Source organism: Musca autumnalis, unplaced genomic scaffold (assembly GCF_047663935.1).
Source record: "Musca autumnalis isolate F117 unplaced genomic scaffold, ASM4766393v1 scaffold_1, whole genome shotgun sequence".
Classification (NCBI taxonomy): domain Eukaryota; kingdom Metazoa; phylum Arthropoda; class Insecta; order Diptera; family Muscidae; genus Musca; species Musca autumnalis.
In genome coordinates, this window is record NW_027411644.1 from 244678438 (window position 1) to 244694515 (window position 16078).

Consider the following 16078-nt stretch of genomic DNA (forward strand, 5'->3'; position numbering starts at 1 on the left):
CTATCGTTATTATTTTCAGCAACTAAATATATTTTGGTGTCCATATTTTTGGTCCTGGATATCATCATAATGAAATGTTGGTGCTCAACCGTGGATTTTATCATAAAGAATTCCAGAAGAACAATAGTGATTTTGTTGATAGAGAACTAATGCTGAGCAATAGTGAGTGTACCCATCATGACATTTTAGCTTCCAATTGTGGGCTTGTTAATGACAAATTCTATCGCCTATTCCTATCGTGAATCTTCTCATAAATTGTTCAGCAAACAAGCAAAACCCTGGCAACCAGTCTTGAAATCGTTTAAAATGAAATTCTGGCGCCCAATAAGGTTTATACATGTACACAAAAACTCTTAAGAAGTCTTCTTTTAGCAAAATCAATAAACACAATTTTGCCCAATATACATTTCTTATACCCTCAGCCCATAGGCTAATTTGGTATTTACACACGTTCATACGACCAAAATGTGCCTCATCGAAATATTGATTTTCGGCTCAAGTACGTTTGGACGAAATCCGATTCCAAAATTTAAAATAGATTTAGGGATGTCCGTCTGACTGGATAGCACGATAACTCTCGAACGGATCAACCGATTCGGTAAAATATGGCCCTTCGAATATTTTGTCCAAAGATAGATCAAGCTCAAAGTTGGGCCATATCGGTCAACTCTACTCAGAAAAATTCAGGTTAAGACCTGCTCTCCAATATTTTGGTTTTGCAACAGGTTGTTCTCGGGGCCCCTATTACGACAGTAGAAGCTTTTTCAGGGACATGTCTATACTACCTTAGAAAATGGCACGAAAAACTGTAAAAACCCCTTCGGCCACGATGTGTAGTGGCTGGGCACAAGACAACAGGTTACTGCTTTGGTCCAAACGCAGAAATATCGTAATATTTCTGCGAGTCTTAAATAAAGTTCAAAGATGGTGCTCCTTCCAGTACCTTCCCCAAAAAAGTTCAACAATTTGCGCTAAAATGGTACACGCGATATTTCTTGAACGGAGCAACCGATTTGATCCAAACTTTTGATCTCGAAGCTTAGTTTAAGTTCGAAAATGAGCAATATCGGTCCACTCTTTAGGATACCTTCCTCAATAAAGTTCAACATTTTTGTTTGAGTGCAGTTTAAGGTCTGTTCGAAGATCCTTTATTAAAAATAATCCTAAATTTAAAAATAAGACAAGTAAAACCAATGTTAAGTTAGACTGGGCCCAATTCTGTTTTCCCTCCCTCTAATTTTTTCAAAATATCTCAAATAGATGGGCACAATGAAAACGTTAATTTATATTCTCAATTTTCTTCAACAACGTCCCTTTCCCATTAGCAACTTATTCGATTGGATGCAAATTACTTGCTAAATGTTAAAAAAAAAACACCTTAAAGGTCTATATATTTTCTGCATGCAATAGGAAATGGAAATTAAGAAATTAATATATGTTCCAGCTTTATAAAGATGTAAATAAGGACATTGTCCATAATTTTATGTAAAGTTTGTAAACATTTCATAAATCGATTGACGAATTATCCCCACACGTCTGATTTTGACATTACATTTCATCGAAATACGATCTGATCGATAAAAAATCTTCTCATTGAAGAAGAACATGATTTCTCATAGAATGCGAGTTGGTACTTTTATAGACCAGCAGAAGGTCAAGTACGTTTTCCTACAGAAGTCCACTTGGTCTTCTCTTATAAACAAGGTAAACTTTTACGAGGACTCGCAGAAAAATCCTCAAGAAGACCAGTAGGTATCCTCATAGATCAATATCACTTCTATAAAAGACAACTCAAGCAAAAATTATTTTTGTCCAACACTGTGTGTAATTTTTTGAGTCATGTTTTATTAACCATATTCTGACTCCACAGTGTGATAGAACACCAAAAATGAGAAAACACGTGTCTCGCCGTTTCTCCCTATCTCATCAACTTTCGCGGTTATAGGCTTCCAGAGGTTTGAGGCTTTTATGTAAAAAGGGTCATTTAGTTAGGACTATATCTTCCAAACCGTTAGGAAATTTGAATTTATCTCAGAGGCAAAGTTGTAGCTCTTATCTTAAAGAACCCATCAAACTTCATCTGCAAGGTCAAAATCGCCATGGTCAAATTTCTTTTAAAAATTTTCTCAAGTTTTATTATACAGCTATCAAACCGATCAATAAACATCTTTCGAGAATATATGAACCCTAAAGGAACAGGTCTTAATGGTCAAAATAGCAAAACAATTGCGATTTTTATACTCTTTTCTAGGATTCTGCCCCATAGATATTAAACCGTTCAAAATTCAAGAAAACAATCAAACACAATAGTGTAGCAAAGGCTTCAATAAACAACTTTTTGGAACATGCGAAATGTCTATGAACGGTTCTTAATGGTAAAAATAGCAAAAATCTTTTGAAAATATCCAATTTTTATACTTTTTTCTCCGACTCTGTTCCAAAGATACGCAACCGCCCAACAATTAAGGATACAGTCAACTACAAAAATGTACCCTAGATTTCAACAAACAAGTTTCTAGAACAAATGAAGATTCTAGGAACGATTCTTCAAGCTCAAAATTCGATTATTTTAGATCATTATTTCCTGTTCAGGTCCGTAAATAACAAACCTTTAAAATTTCCTTGAGTTTTTAACAGTTTTTCCAAACCTGAGCAGGGGGAAATGTTAAAAAATTGTATTGTTCGTGAATTTCAGTCCTAAGAATCATTCCTAGAATCTTCATATTTTCCAGAAAGTTGTTTATTGAAGCCTTTGCTACACTATTGTGGTTGATTGTTTTCTTGAATTTTGAACGGTTTAATATCTATGGAGCAGAATCCTAGAAAAAAGGATAAAAATGACCATTAAGATCCCTTTCTACAGACTTCGTATATTCTAGAAAGATGTTTACTGAGATCTGAGGTACATTTTTGTAGTTGGTTGTTTGCTTCAAATTTCATCGGTTTGAAAGCTGTAAACCAAACTTGAAAAAAAAAATTTAAAAGAATATTGATCATGGCGATTTTGACCTTGCAGATGAAGCTTGACGGATTATATGTGTTCACAATTTTTGTTCTTTAAGACAAGAGCTACAACTTTGCCTCCGAGATAAATTCAAATTTCCTAACGATTTGAAAGATATAGGGCTGACTAAATGACCCTTTCTACATCAAAGCCTCAAACCTTTGGAGGCCTATAACCGCGAAAGTTGATGAGATAGGGAAAAACGGCGAGACACGTGTCTTCTCATTTGTGGTGTTCTATCACACTGCGGTGTCAGAATAAGGTTAATAATTTTCGTGTTGCACAGTGCAATAGATATTTTAGCAGAGATAGTCAAAATACGGCTTGTTTTCTAACAGCTATATCTCGGGCTCCCCGGGCCACTCCTCTGGCTACGTCGCTGGTTCCTATATCCCCCATAGAAGAGTACCTCTCGATTTTCGGTATTTTGAAGGTTTTTCTGAAATATCGGAAATTTGGTATTTAATCATTCTTTGAAATTTGGTAGTTAGTCTTCTTCATAAATGAAAAGAAACAAATTGTTCCATTTTTCTTCAATACAACTCGATCTGGCCGAACTTAACGCCGTACAGTGGTTCAGAAATCGATTTTCCTAGCCAAAACCCCAAAAAATAGATCAAGGTGTGGGCGTGGCGTGCTTCTAAAAACGAAAATTATTTCCCAATTTTGGAAAATACGTAATTTTTGCAAATTTCTGGAGAAAGAAACAACTATTTCTCAGAAACTATAACAGATATTGTGTTCATTGTTTTTATACCCTACACCACTATGTGGGGAGGGTATTATAAGTTGGTTTTGGCCAAAAAGTTTGTAACGCATCGAAATAATGGTCGTAGACCCATAGTTATATATATCAAAATGAATGTCTCGACGGGCTGAGTCTATCTGGCTATGTGTGTCCGTCCGTCAGTCCGTCCGTCTGTCCGTCTGTCCATCTAAACCTTGTAATCACGCTGCAGGTCGCAATTTTGATCGGATCGTCACGAAATTTTGGGTGATGATGGGGGTCCCAGAGGGGAAGAAGCCTATTGATTTTGGTGATGGTCGGATAATATTTAGGGGTCGGAATGGGCAAAAAACTTATGTGGATAAAAATACAACGTTTTTTTCCAAAGCGAGTATCTCAGCTTCTATATGGGGTATACCAAAAGCAAAACCTGACAATGAAAGTAGAAAATATCACCTTAATAATGATGTAAAGTAGGTTCTTGTAGGTGATCAAACAACGAAGATATCACAATAGTCGCAAATAAACCCCAAATTTTCATGTTTGCGATTTTAGTTATAATGACGAATATCACAGCTTTGGCTGGGGACTTTCCAAAAGCAAAGCCTGACTATGAAAGTAGAAGATTCCACCTTTACAATGATGCAAACTAGGTCGGCGTAGGTGACCAAATAGCGGAGATATCACAATAGTCGGTAATTCATCCCATTTTTCCATTTTTTTGGAAATCACGCTACAGGCCGCAATTTTGATCGGATCGTCACGAAATTTTGAGAGTTAATGGGGATGTCAAAGAGGAAGAAGCCTATTGATTTTGGTAAGGGTCGAATAATATTTAGGGGTCGGAATGGGCAAAAAACTTATTTGGATAAAAAGTCAACGTTTTTTCCAAAGCTAATATCTCAGCTTCTATAAGGGGTATACCAAAAGCAAAACCTGACAATGAAAGTAGAAAATATTACCTTTCTAACGATGTAAAGTAGGTTCCTGTAGGTGATCAAACAACGTAGATATCGCAATAGTCGCAAATAAACCCCAAATTTTCATGTTTGCGATTTTAGTTATAATGACGAATATCACAGCTTTGGCTGGGGACTTTCCAAAAGCAAAGCCTGACTATGAAAGTAGAAGATTCCACCTTTACAATGATGCAAACTAGGTCGGCGTAGGTGACCAAATAGCGGAGATATCACAATAGTCGGTAATTCATCCCATTTTTCCATTTTTTTGGAAATCACGCTACAGGCCGCAATTTTGATCGGATCGTCACGAAATTTTGAGGGTTAATAAGGGTCTCACGGAGGAAGAAGCATATTGATTTTGATGATGTTCGGATAATATTTAGGGGTCGGAATGGGCAAAAAACTTATTTGGAGAAAAAGTCAATATATATAAAATATCACTTTTACAACAATGTAACGTAGGTTGTCGTAGGTGGTCTCACAACGAAGATATCGCAATAGTCGCTAATAAAACCCAACTTCTCATTTTTGCGATTTTAATAATAATGGCGGATATCACGCCTTTGGTTGGGGACCTTCTAAAAGCAAAGCCTGACTAAGAAAGTAGAAAATCCCATCTTTGAAATTATGCAAAGTAGGTTTGCGTAGGTAGTCAAATAATAGAGATATCGCAATAGTCGTTAATGCATCCCTTTTTTCCACTTTTTCTGCAATCACACTATAGGTCGGAATTTTGATCGGATCATCACGAAATTTTCTCATAGAGGTGATGTCGACAGTAGTCAAATATAAAATTAAATATTAATTATTTTGGTTCAGTTCGCCTTAAGTCATTTGCTTTAAGGGCCAGATAGGTGAAAACTTTCGTATCTCCATAAAAGGAATGTTTTCGAGTGAAAAGATTATTCACAGAGGTAGTGGTGTAGGGTATAACATAGTCGGCCCCGTACCGACTATAGCCTTTTCTCACTTGTTTTTTGTTATGTAGGTAGGTTTGTTGTCTTTAAGACATTACACGAAGTGAGCTATTTTATTTTTCGTCAGGTACTAAATTTTAGTGAAATTCCAAGTTTAGTGGACTAGAACTTTTAGGGAACAGCTTGGAACAAAGTTCCGTTTCCACAGAATGATGCCCAAGAGTGTCCACTTTCGGCCCATATACACTTTTGTACTCATACTGTTCCGTCCGTTTAACACTTTTTTAAATTTTTTGAAATTACATGACATTTCCCATAAAAATTATAGCTTTTTCACACAAATGGACATTTTTTAATATATGAGTTTTTATAAGAGTTATAAGAGTTTTATAAAAACCCAAGGAATATTTTTTCAATTTTGAAAACAATTAAATTTTTTGAAAAAATTGAAAAAAAAATATTTTTTTTTAATTTTTGCATTTGTATGATTTGTTTATTGGAGTTTGATCTTTTTTAAATAGTTAGAACATATGAAAAGCTCCAAAATACTCCTCTACCTCTACACCGAATTTCGTTGCTTTTAATGTGTCGGAAAGCTGAAAGTGTTATCTGTTGAACAAAAAAAGAATTATGAAAATATCTCTAGCCGTTCAAAAGTTACAGAGTTTTGACCAGGAAAAAAACAATTCTAAACCACTGTGTGCCATTTTTACCAGTACTGTTTTTGTTTACATTTTCGCACCGTCCTTTTTAGCTGACCGAATTAACTAAAATTAGGTATTTGTGGTTTCCAGTGCTGAAAAATCTCCACATAAAATTGTAAAAATTAATGATTCCATACATGCTCAGAATATTTCATTGTGGAGGATATAAAAAGTACAAGCCGGCGAACTTAAGGCTTTTTTACTTGTTTTATAGTAGAATGATTTTTATACGGGTGGGTTATTGATCGGACTCCAAATCTATGTTTTTGTCGTTTTTATGGGCGAACGTTCGGCTCAATACCTTTAATTTTAATATTTTTATTAATTTAACTCCCATTGGAGCATAGGGCGCTAACAATTGATTAAGTTGATCCCAGGTCAATCCGTTAGGCCTTGAATAGGAAGCTTTTTAATAGTATTTTCGAGGGGTTATTATTGCCTAGTTATGGATGGGTGTACCTAAGTCATTGGTAAATTGGCATTCCGTGACAATACCTTTGACCTGCTTTGATGATTTATGTGAATGTGATTATTGCCTTCACTTGCATATTGCATGCATGGACATTAAATGGATGTGGTTATCAGTTGTATATCTACATATTAGATACCAATGGTGTTGGCCCATTCAACATCTTGTTGATCTATGATATTTTGGTTTGGGTTGTAATTATTACAACTCTAGAACATATATTTTGACATTTCAAATTTAAGGCAGAAATATAAACAAACCATCCATTCTCCCTCCAGCATTGTGAGTCACATATCAAACACAACTTTATTAGATCTGGAAAAAAGTTCACCGTATAAACGCATACGAGAAACATGTGTTCCCAAAGCCTTTGATACTCATATCTAAGTATGAACTTCTTGACAAAGTTAAGGGAAAACTTTGACAGATTTGTTAATGTTTAGTTTATGAACAAAATATACACATTAAGGGCACACACACATCCACACATAAACCTCCAACAACAGCAAGTAGACATCCAGCAGTCAACCAGCCAAGTCAACTAAATAAATAAAAATTGGAAACATTCAAAAGCGGTATCAAATGACTGACATTGCAACTGGTAAATTTGTTTGTTTGTTGTTTTGAACTTTTGCCCTGTCTTTAAGTTTCTGACTTTGCGGAGAGTGAGTTTTCTATTTGCATGTGGGAGTTTGCGTATGTGTGTCTGTACTTGGCAATAATAACACAAATATCATAGAACAAATAAATAAAGAAACTACTTGAAGAAGGGATGAAGGAAGAACATAAAGCCAACACCGTTAAGAATAACAAATGTAAAAGTTTTCTTCTACTGAACAGTAGAAATGTAAAACTAATGTTAAAACTTTGTCGTCCTGTTTATATAGTCTGGGAATCCGAGTGTGTGTGTATTTGGAAAGGGGATAAACGCACTAAACACTCAACTATTACCCAGTTGAAGATGTTGATTTCCGTTAAAAGTTATATAAAGATGACTAGCAAATGCCCGCTACTTCGTATGCGGAAAGGAAACGAAGTATATATAAACAATATTTAATACGGAAATGGTGAATACTGGAGATTCTGTTGTACTAAGACCTATTTTATTACCAATATTTTTTCGATTGTAGTCAGAATAAAAAAAAATCTGCCGTATCGCATCCCTACACATCTACCATATTTTTATTACGAATTTCCAAAACTATTGCAAATTTCAGTGAAGAATTCTGGTCTTTCCTCAGAATTCTGATTTTGGGTTTCCCAGAAAAGCGAAACAAATATCCAGTTTTCTAGGACAATTCAAATTAAAAGCTCCTGCTTTATTGAGATCTTCTTAAGAACTAATTACAAAATTGAAAGTTTTAAACTAAGAAGGCGCTCCTAGCGCTATGTACGAAAATATGTAATGGTATTTGTATATGTATATTATAAAATGAGTGAGTGAAAATTGAGTATTGAAGGTAATGTACAAAGAGTAAGTAGATACAAAATAAACTGGTATTTGAGTGATGATTTGTGATAATGAAAAAAGAACAAAAAACATGAGTGAGAATGGAATGGGTCGCAAATATTAGTATTTATAATATAGATGGAATTTAAATGTTGGTGTTACTAATGTGATGAGTCAGGGGGACGTCTTTGTTGTTGAACGTGGCTTCAACATACTCCCGGCAACAAGATGATGATTAGGCAGGGAAGTGGTCGTGAGGCACCAATGGGCTGAGCGACTTCAAAAATGGTATGTTGCTGCGGGCACATGAGCCGCCGAATATAACGCCAAAAACGGAGTTTCGCATTAGTACGTTTGGGTTACGCTTAGATTTCTCCCATGGACCTCTGGCAATTTGCTCCTCAAGATCTTTGCCAATGACTCCGTCAACTTGGCCGTAGGAGAAGGGCTGACCGTGAGCTATTGGTCGTCCTGAAGCATGGATAGTGAACTGAGGACGATTTATGGGAGGTGCTATGTAGAACGGGGCGCTGTCTAGTAGCACGAATCGCTCCTTTAAGGTGCCTTCAGGCGTGTACACCTCAAATTTCCCGTATGACACCACACCACTCAGTGGTTTATGTGGAACTAATTCCTTTACGCTATCGTAGAGAACCCATGACTTCGGAACCTCTGGCCAAAACAATAACGTCACCAACTTTTTCTTGCCACTCGCTCCCAATGTACATTGTAATACTGGCTCTATCTCTGTAGGCATTGCATTTGGAGAAACGTAGTTTGGTGGCCTAGCTCCTTTGTAAGTGGTGAGCTGCTGGTAGAAGGGTACCACTTCGCAAACGACGTCGTCTGTCAGGGTGACATCCTCTTCGTGGCCACTGGGTTCGACCACGTTTTCAAGGCTGGAGTCATGGAGAGTTATGTCATGGTGGATCATGGAGTGATGTTTTGCTTTGCACCTTTCACATCGATGTGGAGATTGACATACTGACCGGTGGTGTCCATGGCCGAGGCAATTAACGCAGATGTCTTGTCCTTCTAGAGCTTGGCGGCGCTCTGAGAATAATTTTTTACGGAAAGTCAAGCAATATTTGAGCGGATGGTTCCGGCCACACAGGAAGCACCGTGGTTTCGGGTTGTTGGAAGCCATATTGTATCTGTGAATAAAAAGAAAGGAAAAGACAAACATATACAATGAGAAACTTGCATTTTTTGATTTGATCATTGGTTTAGTAGTTTTTGGACAATTCTTCGTCAGGCTTTAGATCTGGAACTGATTGAGGAGCAGTAGTGGGAAGAAGGCACACCTTAACGATTGGGCGAACAATGAGGCCGTTTTTCGTTTTTATCTCCACTACACGAACGTTATTATCTTTTCCGGTGAAAGCTTGAGTGATTCGTCCTAGACACCACTCAGTAGGGGGTAGTAAATCGTCTTTAACGATGACCAGATCACCTTCTTTCAAATTATTTTTGCAAGTTTTCCACTTGTATCTCCTTTGCAATTCAGTGACGTATTCTGCTTTCCATCTCTGACTAAATATGTGATGAAGTGTTTTTAATCGCTGCCATCTGTTAATGTATGAGAGAGACTTCATGGGTATGGTTGGGCAAGACTCAGGGGGAGCTGTTAGAGGCGCTCCTCGCAAAAAGTGACCAGGGGTCAGGGGGACCAATTCATTTGGATCTTCCGACACTGAGCACAATGGTCTTGAGTTGAGTACAGCTTCAATACGTATAAGGAGCGTCGTAAACTCTTCAAATGTAAAATTCCAGTTTACAGTGACTTTTTTTAAGTGAGACTTCATACTCTTCACGCCCGCCTCCCATAGGCCACCCATGTGGGGTGCATAAGGGGGAATGAAGGTCCAAGTAAATCCTTGCTCGCTGTATTTTTCGATGAGTTTTTCTCCAAGAGATTTTAAAAAGGCTGCATGTTCTTCAAGGAGTTTTCTGTGAGCACCGACGAAGTTACGCCCATTGTCCGAGAAGAGCGTCTTCGGCAAACCACGCCTTCCAACAAATCTAGAGAAAGTAGCCAGGAAGGCATCTGCGGAGAGGTCGGAGCAAGCCTCAAGATGGACGGCTCGAGTACAAAAACACACAAACACTGCGGCATATCCTTTCAGTAATTTTGCGTTTTTGAGGGGCGACGACTTAATGCTGAAAGGGCCGGCGAAGTCCACTCCCGTATAAGTGAAAGGGAGGGAAAATGTGACTCGTTCTCGCGGAAGAGCTCCCATGAGCTGATTCTGGAACTTCTGCTTGTAGATGGTACATTTCGTACATTCTCTTATGCACTTTCTTATGACATTTCGAAGCCTCGGAATGTAATACGCCTGTCTTATGGCTCTGAGCATAATGTTGTGTTCTGCATGAAGCAAAGTATCGTGAGTATATTGGATCAAAAGTTTTGTTAAACCGCATTTTGTGGGCAAAAGGACAGGATGTCGCTCATTATAACTCAATCCAGAGTTATTTAATCTTCCTCCAACTCGAATGAGTCCTTCTTCGTCTAAGAAGGGGCTCAAGCTCATTATTGCGCTCTTTTTGTTAAGTGGTTTCTTTTGGATTAGCTGTTCATAATCAAGAGGATAAAATGTCTTCTGAGCCGATACTATCATTCTTCGTTTAGCGTCTATAATTTCTGCCGTCGTAATTGGATCTTCGGTGGTAAGGCATTTCCCAGGGTGGAGTCGACATCGACGTCTTTGAAAAAGTCGAATAATTTGCACTAGTGCTCTGATAGTTCTATTGAAAGATGTAACCCGTTGGAAAATGTCTTTATCTTTAAAAAGAAGAGTGAAGGTTGATGTCTTTTTTGTTTCTATAGTTGGCGGATCAAAAGTTCTTGGTTTTGGCCATTCTTCTAATGGTTTTTGAAGCCAGGTTGGCCCATGCCACCATAGATCGTTTTGCTTGAGTTCGTATGGTGTGCAACCACGAGAACCAATATCTGCGGGATTTTCATCCGTACTTACATGACGCCAGTCTTCAATGTTACAGATTTCTTTAAGTGCCAAAATACGATTTGCTACAAATGTTTTAAGTGACTGTGGATCTTTTTGAAGCCATCCAAGCACGATCGACGAGTCAGTCCAATAAAACTTCTTATAATCGTATCGAATATCCAAGCAATTCATCAATTTCGCCAACATTACCGCTCCGCAAAGTTCTAACTTAGGAATTGTTAAACTCTTTAGTGGTGCTACTTTTGTTTTCGCTACCAGCAGGTGGCTGGTTGTTTCCCTCGTTGGGTGCTCAATTCTTATGTACACTACGGCACAGTATGCTTTCTCAGAGGCATCTGAGAATCCATGTGCTTGTATTGTAGCATCAGGAGAATAACCTATCCACCTCGGAATTTTTAGTTCACCTATGTTTGGCAAGTTTTCAAGGAATTTTCTCCAGAATACCATAATACTGGGACGAACTGCTTCATTCCAATCAACTTTTTCTTGCCAAAGACTTTGCATAAGTATCTTTGCGACTACTATGATGGGCCCTATCCATCCAAGTGGATCGTATAACCTCGCAATCACTGATAGAATATCTCTTTTAGTAGCCACCAGATTGTTATTCACCTCTTGAACCTTGTAGAAAAAAGTATCATTCTTCGCATTCCAGCGAATTCCTAAGGTTTTAGTAGTACTTGTCTCATCAAATTTCAAAAATTCTTCATCAAGAAGATCCTCCCGGGCCAAATTTTCTAAAAGGGCGCTGCAGTTGGATGCCATTTTCTTCAGGGGGAAGGCTGCTCCCCTTAAAGTTTCAATCAGTTGACTTTGTTTATTACGGGCTTCATCTAAACTATGCCCTCCTGACAACACATCATCGACATACGTTTCATATCTTAATATTTCTGACGACGAACTATCTCTCAATTTGCAATCTTCTCCAAGTTGAACTAAAGTCCTTAAGGCCAAAAAAGGCGCGCAGTTAATTCCAAAAGTAACTGTCTTCAATTGGTATGTTTTTATTGGTTGTTCGCTGCTCGGTCGATGAAATATTAGCTGGTATTTTCTGTCTTTTGGATGTACCAATATCTGCCGGTACATTTTTTGTATGTCACCGGTGAAGACAAATTCATAAAATCTCCAAGAGATTATAATTTGCATCAAATCTGCGATTAAAGTTGGTCCAGGCAGGAGAACATTATTCAAAGAAAAGCCACTTGTAGTTTTCTTTGACCCATTAAAAACAACTCTTACTTTAGTTGACCTGCTGTCTGGCCTTACGACCGCATGGTGCGGCAAGTAGAACGATGTCTGCTTATCGTCCAGCTTTTCACGATGTGACACAGGCTCCATATGATCCAAATCAATATATTCCTGTAGAACACGGTTATATTCAGCTTTCAGCTCCGGAGACTTCTCCAAAGTCTTCTCCATACGAAAGTATTGAGCACTGGCACTATTCTTTGATGATCCTAAATAAACATCATTTGGGTACTCTCGGCGAAACGGAAGGCGAACTACATACCGGCCATTATCTTCTCGATATGTAGTTTTCTTATAAAACTCTTCGCAGTATGAATCGTCATCATTTGTGTTAGGAATCCTTTCAAAATTTTCAACTTCCCAAAACATTTTCATTTGCTCATGGAGAGCCATATCTTCACTGTCATATACAGTGGTCTTAAACGCATTTACATTGTTAACAGGCATGGGGCCAGATAAATACCACCCAAATCTAGATTCTCTTGCTTCCAAGTCTTTAGAGATGTCATGTCGAACTCCTTCCATATTAATCTGCGGCAAATAATCACTTCCAATAATCATATCAATCGGTGACGGTTTATAAAAATAAGGATCAGCTAGTTTTAATTCCGAAACACCACTTAAATGATCAATATTAACCTTCTTTGCTGGTAGAAAATGCGATAACCTTGAAACTATTATTAAATTCATCTTCAGGGAGAAGTCCGAGTCCCTTGCTTTTACCACAACACTACTCATTCCATGTGAACTACCAACTATGGTTCCACCTAACCCACATATTTGCGTATCATGTCTTACTTTAGGAATATTGAGTTGTTGTTGTATCCTTTTTGACAAAAAACTTCGCTCGGAACCTCCATCCAATAAAGCTCGAACCAAAAACTTCTCACCAGCATGAAATACTTCGACAAGAGCAGTCGGCAGCACCGTCGTACTATTATTATGAGAAAAATAAAGTTGAACTGAATCATTCGCAGCGCTATTTCTTCCAGGAGGGGAGTTTGATGACCTTGGATCTTGATCTGAACTTCCATTGCCTTTCTTTTCGTTGTAATTATCATTGTTCCTTTCCAAATGAAGCATTGTGTGATGCTTTTGTTTGCACTTTGCACACGAATTTTGACTAGGACATTTTCCTTTGTAATGATTCGGCGATAGACAGTTCACACAATATTTATTTGCATACACGAACTTCATTCTTCTGTAGGACGACAATGATTTAAATTGGCTGCAATGCCTAAGAGCGTGATTCTGCTTACATTTTTTACACACAACTTTATCTTCGTTTGATTGGGAGTGAAATGTTTGAGATCTTGAAAAATGTTGAGTTTCTTTCTGATTCGGTTTCTTTAAATCTGTTAGTGTTTCCAAAATTTCAATCCTTTTGCTCAAAAACGTATTAAATTGTAACCAGGTTGGTAACTCCTTATGGTCACTAAGCGAATCCTCCCATGACCTCAGTGTATCCTCTGGTAATTTTGTTGAGCACAAATGAACGATTACTGGATCCCAATTGTCTGTATTAATTTTATAAGATTTAAAAATCGCTAAACTCTCATTAATACAGTTTTGGATTTGTCGAATTGACTTAGAAGTTTCGCAGGAGGCGACTTGAATTCCAAAAAGTTTCTTCATCTGCTGGTGAACAAGTATTCGAGTATTTTCAAACCTGTTTTTCAACGCTTCCCAAGCTAATTTGAAATTGGCGTCACATAATTCGAAACGCTGAACGATCTGCAAAGCTTCACCTCTCGTTTTACTCCTCAAATGGTAAAGTCTTTGAGCATCAGACAGTCCATGGTGGCTTATAATCACTGCTTGAAAAATATCCCTAAAGGCAGGCCAATTTGAATAACCTCCTTCAAAGGGTTGTATGTCACAAGGCGGAAGTTTAAGGTTTGACGCTCCCTGATGACCCATGGTGGATTCTACTCGAGTGCTCTCATGTATCTTTGGCTGCAATTTAGTTTGTGTTGCTTCAATAAGTTTCACTTTGCACTCTTGATATAGCTCCGAAGCTTCTTCAAACGTAACTGTCATTTCACCTGAGTCTACCGCTACATCACTATCACCATCTTCCGTCATACAATTCTCAAAACTTTCCACCAAATTATTCCAACGTCGCTCCAGCTCTTCATGCTGTACCTCCAACGCTGCTGCGCTATCAAATTTTTCAATATTCGCGTTAAATTTCTTGCAAAACGCTTGTAATTGAGTGTTATCAAACGCAAATTTACGTCGAATTGCTTTTTCCTTCTTTTTCGTCATGTTGACTTTCCAAAAAATTCACAAAATTTGTACTACCGCTTATATTTTTTTTATTTATAGTGCCTATCAAGTCGATATTGATCGTATTAATTCCTTTTTAAATTATTTTCAGGGAGAAACTCACCATCCCACTTTACTGTTAAAAACGAACAATCTGGCAACTATCTTTTCTATTTAATTTGTTTTCATTTTATGTGCTTCAATTCTCCTTATTTATTTATGTACATATGTACTTAGAAACCGCTATGCATTTACTGATAATTTCTCAAAAATTCCACAAAACAACTTTTTTCTTCTTCTTCCTTATGGCCTTGAACCTAATTTTGCCATTAAAAAATTTTTTTGTACAACAACAAATATATTTTTTTACAAGCGATGGTCAATGTTTTTTCGTTATTTTTACACGACGCGAATATTTGTTCGTTTTATTGTTTTCTTTTTATTTCAAAATAAAAAACTATCACGTTTTTTAAAACACCCTTTAATATTTTGCAGCAAAATGTTGACGTAGGTTATGTATGAAGATCAATGTTGTTGTTGTTATTTACCGCTTCCAAAACCAGCACTCTCCAACGATGAAAATCAGCAAAATATTTGCGAAGAATTTTGTCCAAAAAATATAAAAAAAAACGTAAAAAAACACCATAGACTCACCTAGAATCTTCCTTGTTTGCTATTTTCTTGTTGTTGTTGCGCCAATCAGGAGGATTGTTGGTTGCCGGCTTGTTGTTGTTGGGAACTGTTCGTGGGCACTTCAATTTTTTTTGTTATTTTTTAATAGTTTTTATACTTTTTTCACTTGTGCCGTATTTATTTTATTCCTTTTAATTTTATTTATTGTTTTTATTAGTTTCCTGCACGATTTAATTAGATTTTTCACTGTTTTTTAACAATTTTATTTACTCGTTAATGTCCGTCCGCACTGCTGTTTGACAATTTTTTTATGTTTTCTTTTCTCTCTTTCATCAGTGTTGGCACTCATGTATATCAGTGTTGGCACTTGCGATATCGATATGTCAGTGTTGGCACTTGTGATATCAACATGCCAGGGTTGGCAAATTGTCGACTATCGATAGTGGCGATATTCATTAATTTAAAATGATGAAAATTTAATATTTTTATTAATTTTTAAAGAAATTATGGCGAATTAAATTGTTTTTAATTATTTTAAACGGTTTTTTGCGATTTTTTCGTAGTTTTAATTAGTGGAGATTATTTTTTGGGGGTTTTTACATATTATTATTTTTCGATGTTTTCGATTAAATTTTAATTTGTCGATGGTACCAAATGATCAAAATCGGGACAATGCAAGTTTTCATTGTACATACCTGAATTTCCTCCTTTTTTCGTACCTCTTTAA

The 16078-nt window shown here is 37.0% G+C and overlaps 1 protein-coding gene across 1 annotated transcript; it reads right to left on the reverse strand.

The window, feature by feature from the left end:
* Positions 1-8068: 8068 nt before the first annotated feature.
* LOC141391149 (uncharacterized) lies at positions 8069-15698 on the reverse strand. The gene is made up of 2 exons (XM_073964064.1): positions 15373-15698; positions 8069-9387 (listed from the first exon to the last, which is right to left on the reverse strand). Exon 2 carries the CDS (start codon positions 9378-9380, stop codon positions 8469-8471), a length of 912 nt encoding a protein of 303 aa, XP_073820165.1. The 5' UTR covers positions 9381-9387; positions 15373-15698; the 3' UTR covers positions 8069-8468.
* Between the last annotated feature and the right edge of the window lie 380 nt (positions 15699-16078).